General features: G+C 39.9%; 1 protein-coding gene across 1 annotated transcript in view; it reads right to left on the bottom strand.

Annotated features, from left to right (window-relative positions):
- The window catches only part of LOC114710546 (sperm-associated antigen 6), a 110,509-nt gene that overhangs the window by 21,397 nt on the left and 75,823 nt on the right, over window positions 1-13,289 (bottom strand). Inside the window, exons 9-10 of the mRNA XM_028894711.2 lie at window positions 3,991-4,107; window positions 399-544 (exon numbers count right to left, since the gene is read on the bottom strand). Of these exons, the coding sequence (XP_028750544.1) occupies window positions 399-544; window positions 3,991-4,107 (263 nt within the window). The remainder of the gene's footprint in view (window positions 1-398; window positions 545-3,990; window positions 4,108-13,289) is intronic.

Raw genomic sequence — 13,289 nt, 5'->3', positions numbered from 1 at the left:
CATGTTTAGTTAGTAACTTTCTTTTTGTTACTCAACATACCTTTCTAATTATTATATTTCCATTAACATAGATATAAACCTAATAAATGTAATGTGCAGGGAACTACGCAAGTCATAATCTATAGACCCATATAGCAGATATTCTCAATTTCAAAGCAATTAATTTGAACTCTTCATTTGGGTATTTAGTAAAGTATGCATTAAAGCAGTATAGGTATGCTATAAATGACATTCCAGATTGATTGGATGTGTCAATAAGAACATAATCTAATTATTTAATTTGCATGAGGTAAAAGAGCCTTGTGTAGAATTTCAAAGTCCACATATTTACACACTCGGTATAAAGACTGCATTTGAAAACTGAAAGCATTGTAATATTTCCCAGTCCATCTACTCACCGTACTATTTCCTCTGGATAACAGTTGTTAATGCTGTTGATGTATTCCTGCAAGAGAGAGCCGGGCTCCGCTTTTATCTCTTGGACCTTTTTAAGTCCTCCGCTAGTTACAAAAAGCCGCCGAGCTTTGCTGTCATGCGGCAGCACCTTGAAGGGAAAATACACAAAACATCATCTCTTCCTTCCCAAGCTAGAGTTCTACTACTAAAAATAACTTAGTAGAGAATGTATGCTCAATGTATCCATACCAGGGTAATCCAAATCTGTGGGTAATTGGAAATAAAATACACTCCTTTGAAAAGTATATCAGCTTTGTATGCTGTAGAAATGGAATAAGGCAATGAACATGGGCAAAGTCAATGTGATCTACTCATACGTGAAGCTTACACTCTGAACTCTCTCACCTCTACCTAAAAGAAGGCAGGCTCCTAGACAGGGACCCATCTCCTAACACTTATCCAGGATCCTCACCAGCCAGCCTTCAACTGCAGCTGTTACAGTCACTGAAAGGGGGAGGCGCTGTGGCGCTGCTTGACTTTGCCTGTGCCCTTCCTTCTCTCCAGAATGGCTTCCCACCACACAGAATCCTCCCCATCTGCCTGTAACTTTAAGAAAATACTGGCTGGGTGTCGTTGCACACGTGTAGCCTCAGCACACAGGCCAGAGGAGCACAGGATGATGGGAACAGAAGCCAATTAAGGTTCAACAGTGACTCAAAAGCCCAAGGTCTAGGAGACAGAGGTCGGTGGCAGAGCAAGTCCCTCGGTTTGATCCCCAGTCTGGGAGAGAGGATGAAAAAAGGCACAGGGAAGAGCCTTTAAGGAGCTATACCATCTGCTGGCAGCAAACATTCTCAAAGATACATTTATAAGAGATTTAATCCTATAAAGAGAGTTTCTTCAGTTCACTTGACTTTCATGGACTAACTCCCACATACTCTACTGATTTTTCTCTTTTCTTTTTAATTTTATCATATAATATATTTTGATCATGTTTCCTCTCCCTTCCTCCTAAGAGATCCTCCCCACCTCCCTACCCATCCAACTTGTTCTCTCTCTCCTCGCCCTCTCTCTCTCTCTCTCTCTCTCTCTCTCTCTCTCTCTCTCTCTCTCTCTCTCTCTCTCACACACACACACACACACACACACACACACACACACACACATACACACACACACACACACACACACACACCACAACAATGACTTTTATTGCTTAGTATGAACCTTCAACATAGAAGGCTGGTGTTCATTTTTATGGCCAGTTCAGTAAGACCAGCATATCTTTCTCATTGGCCTAAAGATTAAACTATAAGAGGCATACTGTTCCAGAGCTGTTGTCTGTGGGTGACCCACTCCTTTCTTACTGCTCATTCTCAATGGCTAAATTAGCCAGTCAGTTTTTATTTAGCACCCAAAAGACACAAAAAATAAAAAAAAAAATGGATCAGCTTTCTCCATGTAAAAACGTAGTGTTTCATCTGTATTATGTGGTTAGTTGGATTGTCATATAACCAAGAGGAAAAGAACGTTTCATTGTTTTCTTGAAAAGGTGAAGGCAACACAGATTGTATACTGAACCTTACTCAGAGGTAGTTTCATCTCTGGGAAGCCTTGTTTCCAGTAACAATGATGCTTAATGATCAGCTAAGCCAAGAACTGGAAGCTGTTGGTAATCTGGCTTTCAGACGAATACCTTGAAGGAAGTCTACTAACTATATCGTCCACTTTAAGGCTTAATATGATAAGCTGCACACAGTGGCACACACTGGCAATCTCAGCACTTAGGAGGCTGCGGCAGAAGGACCATGAGTGAGCTCCAGTCCAGCTGGGGCTACACAGTGAGACCTTGTCTTTGTTCATTATTTGCAGAAATATAGCATGCAAACAGAAGAGTCTCATTTGTGTGGTTCTATAAGACTATTCATACGAGTACGTCCTTTCCTATTAATTAATCAAAAATGGCAATTGCCTTAGCCACTTGAATGATTTGTTTCTTTTTATTTTTACTTTTTAATGTTTTGTTTGTTTGAGACAGGATTTCAACTATGTAGCCCTGGCTGGCCTGGAACTTGTTATGTAGACCAGACTGGGCCTAAACTCACAGAGATCATCCTGGCTCTGCCTCCCAAGTGCTGGGATTAAAGGTGTGTGCCGCCATGATAAATCTGAATATTTTATTACTTTTAAAACAATATTTGGATTTTTTGTTTTCGTTTTTAGTTATTAATATGTGTCTTGAACTAAAACAATTTCTTAGTATACACTGTCTCATTTAATATTTATAATAAAAAAAAATCACTTACTATTCCCACCTTACACCTAAGCAAACTAAGGCTTTGGAGGGTCCAACTTTGCCAAAGAGCTGGAAAACAGTCGAGGTACAATTCAGTGGTAGAGCATATGTCTACATATGTAAAACCTTAGGTACCATGGCAAGTGCAAAACAATAACGTCTAATCACACACAGAGCCAATGTGGTGATTGACATGGGCTCTTTTTCTGTGTCGGATGTGTAGAGCACAGTCTCAGCAGTTCTCAGGAGCCAAACACCTTATCTGACAACTATGTCCATCATGTGGTCCTTCTTTATCAGCTGGCGTCCAGCTTGACATTTCTATCTTACTGTCGTTAACTTACACTGAACATGCAATCGTCCAAGAAATATGACAGTCACATTAAATTTTTCATAAATTTTTGATATGCAGGGCTAAAGAGACATCCCAGGAATTAAGAACACCAGGTCATGAAGAGAACCTGGGTTCGATTCCCAGAGCCCACACGATGGTTCACTCCAGGTCCATGGAAGCTGTGCCCTCTTCTGACCTCAGGCAGGAGGCGAGTACATGGTGCACAGATGTATGTGTGAGCAAACACTCACATACAGAAAATAAACAGAAACATTTTACAACAAGTGAATATGACCAAATGACTGACTGAATCTGCAGTAAAGTGCATAGAGTTTCTGAAAAGTATTCAGGGGCTTAAATTTTTCTTTTTCTTTTCTTTTTTTTTTTTTTTTTATAAAAGTCTTTGCTGTGCTCCTAGATGTCTGAGCTTTAAAGACACTGGGAAAGATGAAAAGATACTTATCAATGCAAAATAGCAATGGGGGGAGGTTGCCTCATATCATCACCATCACCACCACCACCATTATCATCATCATCATCATCATTACTGTGTGTGAATATGAACATGTACAGGCCATGGCACATGTGGAGGTCAGAGAACAATTTTTTCAAGTTCTATCCTTCTACCATGGGTTCAGGAGTCCAATTCAGGCTGTCAGACTTGTATGCCAAGTACTTCGGTTTACGGAGCCATCTTGCTAGCCCATCATGATGTTTTATGTGCTGATATACTAGGTACTTCCTGAGTATAATTTTAAACAACAGTGTGGAGGCTATACAGGAAATATGGAGGAGGAAGTGTCACAGTTCTCTGTGGGTTTTAACCTATGTGTCTGTGTAAATACACAGTGGTAGGAGCTGAGGAATAGATAGTGAAGCCCACCCTCCATCTTACAGAAGAAAACGCAAAGCAACAAGTCAGCAGACGGCTGTTTTCTCCCTTCCTTGCAGGTGCATTTCTTACCTTACTGAACTGCCCGACAACGTGTTTCAGGATATTGGGAGGTGCGTCATACAGGAACGGCTCGAGGGCTGGGAGGTAGGTGCATTTTTGAAGGATATTCTTTATGGCTTTTTTACTCTATTGAAATACAAAGCAAAATGCATATAAAATCTTAACAATTCATAGCCTATACTCCTACTGAAAACGAAACCAGTTTACTGATCTAACCTACAGTTGTTACATTTTTTAAAATAGTTGTTTAAAAAAACTATTTTGACTGGTTTTATAATAGAATACCCTGACAGTTATCTTCATGCTAAACCTTAAAACATTAAGTGAATCATTAAGTTCTTAAAATATCTATGAGGAAATTAAAATTATAAAGTACAACATTATATGCTATAATTTATCATACATTACATAATTATATAGACAATGCATTATGGTCTATAAAGTTTGTAGATATGAAACAGGTAACTAAAATATCCTATTTTTTCAAATCAATAAATATGATCATTATACATTATACACATACATGTATACACTATAGTGTATATCTATTACACAGTGTCATTTCAGATGTATATGCATTCAGAAGTATCTATTGTGAGCATTTACAGAGGTACAGTCACGTCACAGGTAGACATTTCCTCCCCCTCGAGTAGAAGCGAAACACAATCTATTGACCTCCCGACACAGGGACTGCATCCCCCACCGCAAAAGCACAGGTACTGCATGTGCCCATGCTGCCCTCTCTTCAGCACGGTTCCTTCTTTCTGGACCGTGTGGTGCTGCCCCTGACGAGCATGTGACTGAAGAGCCTGCTGTGACTGTAGCATGCCACCGCTCATTCTGAGCTTCTGGCTTGGTCTCTTGTTTCTCTTCCATTCTGGAAGGCTTCAGCTTCCCAGCTGTCGTCGCCGTTCTCCTGAGAACCGCACACCTTGTACTGCTGTGCAGCTGTGTGCTCTGCTGCTCACACGCCCTTCCTCTGAGGCCTTCTAATTTTTTATTGGATGTTTAGTAAATGCCCCTAAAATGAAGGACCATTTCACACTGCAACTTTTGTAAGTGGATTCTGAAAAACTTTTATCATATGTGTGGTAGCTGTAAATGATCTCTTGAATTTTAGACATTCCTTTAGACACCCAAGCTAAGCAGGCATATATAGCCTTTTATCTTTTGACACATTTTGGCCTCAAATATTATTTCATATATTAAATAAGATGTAAGGAATTCAATCCAACCTTTCCCCCACAAGTTTTGTAACCTTAAAATACTTAAAAATAAACTTTCATTTTTCAACAATATTACTATTTATTATAGTGGTTTGGATGAGAAATGTTCCCCAAAGGCTCCAGCATTTGAATATGTTTCCTATAAATGATAATAATAGTGGTGTTATTTGGGGAGGCTTAGAAGGTGTGGCCCTTGCTGGAGCAATGGTGGCTCAGAGCTTGTGGAAGTGATCAAGCAATGACTAGTGAAGCCCACACCCAAGACTGCCTGGATGGCCAGGACCTGGAAGCTGGATGATTCTACCTTGGGTAGAACATGACTGTCAAAAAAGCCAATGAAATGATTCCTAATCTATTCTGTTATACTCATAGATCAGTGCCTAGCCCAGCTGTCACCAGAGAGGCTTCCTCCAGCAGCTGATATGAGCCGATGAAGAGACCCACAGCCAAACATTCCACAGAGTTTAGGGAAACCCACAGAGAGGGGGAAGAAGGACTGTAGGAGCCAGCAAGGTTGAGGACCCCAGGAGAACAGGGCCCAGAGAATCAACTAAGCAGGGCTCATAGGGGCTCACAGAGACTGAAGCAGCCATCACATGGGTCTGCACTAAGTCCTTTGCAAATAGGTAGTTGCTGTTTAGCTTGGGGTGTTCCTAACAGTGGGAGAAGGGATGTCTCTGACTCTTTTGCCTGGTCATGGGACACTTTTCCTCATACTTGAAAAACAATACTCAACTTTATATGGAAAAACAAAAAGCCCAAGATAGCTAAAACAATCCTTTACAATAAAGCAACTTCTGGAGGCATCATCATCCCTGACTTCAAGCTCTACTATAGAGCTGTAGTAAAAATAGCTTGGTATTGGCATAAAAACTGACATGTGGACCAATGGAATTGACTTGAAGACCCTGACATTAACCTACAGACCTATCAACACCTAATTGTTGACAAAGAAGCCAAAACTGTACAATGGAAAAAAGAAAGCATTTGAACAAATGGCACTGGCATAACTGGGTGTCAACATATGGAAGATTGCAAACAGAACCATACCTATTGCCATGCATGAAATTCAACTCCAAGTGAATCAAAGATCTCAACATAAATCTAGCTACACTGAACCTGATAGAAAGGAAAATAGGAAATAGCCTTGAATGCATTGGCACCAGACACCACTTCCTAAATATAACACAAGGAGCATACACACTGAGAACAATTAATAAATGGGACCTCTTGAAACTGAGAAGTTTCAGTAAGGCAAAGGACATGGTAAATAAGACAAAATGACAGTCTACAGAATGGGAAAAGATCTTTACCAACCCCACATCTGACAGAGGGCTGATTTCCAAATAAGAACTCAAAGAACTAGACATCAAAATACCAAACAATCCAATTAAAAATGGGCTACAGATCTAAATAAAGAATTCTCAACAGAAGAATCTTAAATGCCTGAAAGATATTTAAGGAACTGCTCAACATCTTTAGTCATCAGGGAAATACAAATCAAAATGACTCTGAGATACCATCTTACACATGTCAGAATGGCTATGATCAAAAACACTGAGGACAGCTTATATTGGTGAGGATGTGAAGCAAGAGGAACACTCCTCCCACCTGGGAGTGCAAACTTGTACAGCCACTTTGGAAATCAGTATGGTGACTTCTCCGAAAATTGGGAATCAATCTATCTCAAGACCCAATGATTCCACTCTTGGGTATATACCCAAGGGATGTTCAACCATACCACAAGGACACTTGCTCATTTGTTTTCATAGCAGCATTATTTGTAATAGCCAGAACCTGGAAACAACCTAGAAGCCCCTCAACCAAAGAATGTATAAAGAAAATGTGGTACATATACACAATGGAGTATTATTCAGCTGTAAGAAACAATGACATCATGAAATTTGCAGGCAAATGGATGAAACTAGAAAATATCATCTTTAGTGAGGTAACAGAGACTCAGAAAGACAAACATATATATACTCACTCATAAGTGGATACTAGATGTAAAGCAAAGGATACCCAGACTACAACCCAAGCTCCAGAGAAGCTAGGTAACAAGGAGTATCCTAAGAGGGACTCATAGATCACCTTGGAAAGGGAAAATAGATGATATCTCCATGATTAGACTGGGGATGAGGGAGGAAAGAGAGGAGAGGGTGTGGGGCATGAGAACATGAGGGAATGGGATGATCAAGCTGGAGGAAGGACAGTATGGAAGAGCAATGAAAGAGATATCTTGATAGAGGGAGAGATTATGGGGTTAGGGAGAAACCTGGTTCTAGGGAAATTCCCAGGAATCCCCAAGGATGACCCCAGAATAGACTACAACAATAGTGGAGAGGGTGCCTAAACTGGCCTACCCTGGTAATCAGAATGGTGAATACCATAACTGTCATCATAGAGCCTTCATCCAGTAACTGATGGAAGCAGGTGCAGAGATCCATAGCAAAGCACCAGGCTGAGCTCCAAGAATCCAGTGGAAGAGAGGGAAGAGGGATTATATGAGCAAGTGGGGGTCAAGATCATTATTGGGAAATCTACAGCGATAACTAAGCCAAGCTTGTAGGAACTCATGGACTTTAGACTGACAACTGTGGAACCTGTATGTGACCAGACTAGGCCCTCTGCATACAGGAGACAGTTGTGTAGCTTGGTCTGTTTGAGAGGCCCCTGGCAGGGTAATCAGGATCTATCCCTGGTGCATGAGCTGGCTTTCTGGAACCCACTACCTATGGTGGGACACCTTGCTCAGCCTTGATGCAGAGAGGAGGGGCTTGGTCCTGCCTCAACTGAATGGATCAGGCTTTACTGACTCCCCATGGGAGTCCTTACCCTTTTGAAAGAGGGGATAGAGATGGGGAATGCTGGGGTTTCAGGAAGAGGGATGAGAAGAGGATCTGTGGTTGGTTTGTAAAATGAAAAAAACCATGTATGAAAAAACCCACTGTCAACATCATCCTAAATGGAGAAAAGCTAGAAGCTATATCTGAAGTCAGGAACAAGACAGAGATGTCCACTATCCCTGCTTCATTTCAATGCTGTTCTTGAAGTATTAGTGAGTATATTAAGGCAAGAGAATGAAATAGAATGGATTCAAATAGCAAAAGGAGTAAAATTATCCATATTTTCAGATGATATGATGCTATAGCAACCTCACAAACTCAATCAGAAAATTCCTTGAAATTATAAACAATTCCAGCAATGGGATAGGATACAGAATCAACTTGTATAAATCAATAGCTCTTCTACATACCAACAACAAACATGCGAAGGACAAAAATGGACACACTCCCATTCACAATAACCTTAAAGAAAATTAAAGACCTAGAAACAAACCTAATCAAGGAACTGAAGAACCTTGTTTTAGTTGGGGTTTCTATTGCTGTGAAGAGACACCATGGCCATGGGAACTCTTACAAAGGAAAACATTTAATTGAGGTTGCTTAGAGTTCAAATGTTTAATCCATTAACATCATGGTGGGACATGGCAGCATGCAGGCAAACATGGTGCTGGTGAAGGAGCTGAGAGTTCTATATCTTGATCCAAAGGCAACCAGAAGTGAACTGAACTAGGTGTAGCTTGAGCATAGGAGAACTCAAAACCTGCCCCTACAGTGACACACTTCTCCCAACAAGGCCATGCCTACTTAAACAAGTCCACACCTCCTAATAGTGCCACTCCCTATGAGCTTATGGGGGGGGCATTACATTCAAACTACCACATTCCACACCCTGGACCCCATGAGCTTGTAACCATATCATACTGGGAAATTAATTTCATCATCAAAAGTCTCCATAATCTGTAACAGTCTCAACAATGTTTTAAAATCCAAAGTTCAAAGTCTCTTCTGAGATTGATGCTCTCTTAACTATAATTCCTGTAAAATCAAAATCAAAAAGCAGATCACATGCTTCCAACATATAATGGCACAAGATGTACATTACCATTCCAAAACATAGGGAAGGGAGCATAGTGAGGAAATACTGGACTAAATCAACACTGAAAATAAGCTGGGAAAACTCCAAACTCTGTATCTCCATATCTGATGTCAAAATGCTCTTCAGACCTCTAACTCTCTTCAGCTTTGTTGACTGCAACACACTTCTCTCTCTCTTGGGCTTGTTCCACTCCCTAGTAGCAGCTTTTCTTGGCAGGTATCCCATGGTTCTGGCTGTTAGGACCTGCCCAGTGTCCTCACGTCATCTTACGTAAAGTTTCCTTTAAGAGAAAACTCATCCTCCCTCTCCCTCTCTTTCTCACTATTCCCATATAGGGTGCACCTCCACTTTCTCTTCCTCTCTTTCTTTTTTTCTCTTCTCTCCCCTCTCCCTTTAATAATAAACTTTCCACGTGGATGCTGTGTCTGCATGGTGTGAGTAATTTTCCATCATTCCATGCTGCAGATCAAGGTCTTTCATTCTTCCACTGTCAAACCTCTTGCACTAACTCTGTTGCTCATGGCATGTTTGTTTAGTCCATTGGAGTTGTCCACTTCACACCAGGATCTCACTCGCCTGTGGCAGATCTGCCCCCTCCCACACATACCAGGTCTGCTTTCCAATTTTTCCTCTTATAACAAATTTGCTTTCTTGCTCACCAACAGCATTGCATTTTGCTACAACAAAGATAGCTTCTTCCTGCTCAGCACACACTAGTTCTCCATTTAAGATTTTAAAATTTCAGATTTTAACATTAATAGAGTTCTCATGCTATTTGTGTCACAAGCTCAGGATTTTGAAATTTCTTTTGTTGTCTTTCAAATATAAACTTATAGGTATGAGTCTACTGCTACTTACAGATAACCATTACTTGCTTTTTATGTCCTTTTATAAAATACAAATTCATACAAGCTTCAAAGTATCAAAAGAAATCATAAAAGTTAGATCCAAGAGCCCACCAGTGCCAACTGGACTAAGAGGTGAGTCTTTGTTCTCATATCCAAACACCCCAGCCTCTGATTTGGGTCCAGGACTATCACCATCCCCCACCAGACCCTGTAAACTACAATCCCCACCCCTCCCAAATCCACCAAACCTCCAAGACTACAGCTGCTCCAAGAGACAGAACCCACCAGTGCAGATTGGACTAAGAGCTGTTCCTTGAGACACAGAGTCCATCAGCACCAATTGAACCAAGAACCCCGATTAGAGCTTCAATTGGACCAAGAGTATCAATCAGACCAAGAGAGGCTCCCTCAGACACAAACACCACTTACACAGAGTGGAAGAAGAGATGAGTAGATGCCAGTTCAAAAATGCAGTCAACAACATAAAGACCAACACAGCACCATCAGAACCTAGTGGTTCTACATCAGCAAGACCTGAACATCCCAACACAGAAGAAGCAGGAGAAATTGACCTTAAAAATGACTTTAAGAATATGATAGGGGCCTTTAAAGAGGAAATGAAAATTTCTCTTAAAGAAATCTAGGAAAAGACAAACAAAAAATTGAAAGAAATCAATAAATCCCTTAAAGAAAGCCAAGAAAAAGCAATTGAACAGGTGAATGAAAAAGTCCAAGATTTGAAAACTGAAATAGAGACAATAAAGAAGACACAAACTGAGGGAATGCTGGAAATAGAAAATCTGAGGAAATGAACAGGAACTACAGATGCAAGCATAACCAACAATGCAAGAGATGGAAGAGAGGATCTCTGGCATTGAAGATACAATAAGGGAAATAGATTCATCAGTCAAAGAAAAGACTAAAGCCAACAAAGTCATAACATAAAAGGTCCAGGAAAATTGGGACACTGTGAAAAGACAAAATGTAAGAATAATAGAGGTAGAAGAAGGAGAAGAAGGCACAGAAAATATATTCAACAAAATCATAGAAGAAAACTTTTCCAACCTAAAGAAGGAAATGCCTATGAAGATACAAGAAGCTTACAGAACACCAAATAGATTGGATCCAAAAAAAACACCACATAATAATCAAACCACTAAACATACAGAATAAAGAAAAGGTATTAAGAGCTGCAAAGGAAAAAGGCCAAGTAACACATAAAGGCAGACCCATCAGAATAATGCCTAACTTCTCAATGGAGACTCTAAAAGCCAGAAGGTCCTGGACAGACATTATGCAGACACTAAGAGACCATGAATGCCAACCCAGGCTATTATACCCAGCAAAACTCTCAATCATCAAAGACTGAGTAAACAAAATATTCCATGATCAAACCAGATTTAAACAACACCTATCCACAAATCTAGCCTTATAGAAAGCACTAGAAGAAAAATCCAACCTAAGGAAGTTAGATATACCCATGAGAACACAGTTAATAGGTAATCCCACACCAACAAATAATGAAGAAGGAAATTACACAACACTACCACCAAAAAAATAGGAATTAATAATCACTGGTCATTACTATCTCTTAATATCAATGGTCTCAATTTGTCTATAAAAAGACACAGGCTAACAGAATGGATATGAAAACAGGATCCATCCTTCTGCTGCATACAAGAAACACACCTTAACTTCAAAGACAGACATTACCTCAGAGTAAAGGGCTGGGAAAAGGCTTTCCAATCAAATGGACATAAGAAGCAAGCTGCTGTAGCTATCCTAATGTCTAATAAAATAGACTTCAAATTAACATTAATCAAAAGAAAATGGGAGGGATATTACATATTTATCAAAGGGAAAATCTACCAAGATGAAGTCTCAATTCTGAATTTTATGCCCAAGTACAAGGGCACCCACATTTGTAAAAGAAACACTACTAAAGCTTAAATCACACATCAAACCCCATATACTAGTAGTAGTGGGATACTTGAACACCCCACTCTCACCAATGGACAGGTCTGCCAGACAGAAACAAAATAGAGAAATAAAGGAACTAACAGAAGTTATGACTCAAATGGACTTAAAGATAGCTACAGAACATTCCACCCTAACACAAAAGAATATACCTTCTTCTCAGCACCCCATACTCCAAAATCAACCACATGCTCGGTCACAAAGCAAATCTTAACAGATACAAAAAAATTGGAAGAGCATCCTATATTTTATCGGACCCCCGTGGCTTAAAGTTAGATTTCAACAGCAACAAAAATTACAAAAAGCCTACAATCACATGGAAACTGAATAATGCCCAACTGAATCACACATGGTTCAAGGAAGAAATTTAAGATTTCCTAGAATTCAATGAAAATGAATGTACAACATACCCAAACTTATGGGACATAATGAAAGCAGCGCTAAAAGGAAAATCCATAGCACTAAATGTCCACATAAAAAAGATGGAGAAATCTCACAAGAGTGACTTAACAGCACACCTGAAAGCTCTAGAACAAAAGGAATCAAACTCGCCCAGGAGGAATAGAAACCATGAAATAATCAAAATGAGGGCTGAAATCAATGGAATAGAAACAAAGAGAACAATACAAAAAAATCAATAAAACAAAGAATTGTTTCTTTAAAAAAAAATCCATGATTGGAAAAAGCACAGGGACAAATAGTCAAACTAGTGGAAACACATGAACTACAATCACACTCAGCACCACTGTCTTCCATGTTCCTACTAGGATGGCCCATTAAGCAGCACTTAAAACATTTCAGCTGCTTTTCTAATCCAAAGTCCATTTCCTTCAAACAGAAGCATGGTCAGGCCTATCATAGCAATACCCCATTCCTGGTACCAATTTCTATCTTAGTTAGTGTTTCCATTGCTATGAGGAGACACCATGACCACAGCAACTCTTATAAAGGAAAACATTTAATTGGGCTGGCTTACAGTTCATAGATTTGGTCCATTAACATCATGGTGGGACATGGCAGCATTCAGGCAGACATGGTGCTGGAGAAGGAGCTGAGAGTTCTTGATCCAAAGGCAACAGGAAGTGAACTAAACTAAGTATGGCTTAAGCATAGGAGAACTCAAAGCCTGCTCCCATAGTGACATATTTTCTCCAACAGGGCCACATCTATCAAACAAGGCCAAACCTCCTAACAGTGCCACTTGCTATGAGCTTTAGGGGCAAATTACATTCAAACTATCACAGATCTCTACAATGAAAACATTAAACCTCTAAAAAAAAAAAAAAAAAAAGATAGAAAGGCACTAGAAAATGGA

This window comes from Peromyscus leucopus, chromosome 12, assembly GCF_004664715.2.
Source record: "Peromyscus leucopus breed LL Stock chromosome 12, UCI_PerLeu_2.1, whole genome shotgun sequence".
Classification (NCBI taxonomy): Eukaryota; Metazoa; Chordata; class Mammalia; order Rodentia; family Cricetidae; genus Peromyscus; species Peromyscus leucopus.
Note: the sequence above shows the minus strand (reverse complement) of the source record. Positions and strands in the feature narration are given on the sequence as shown.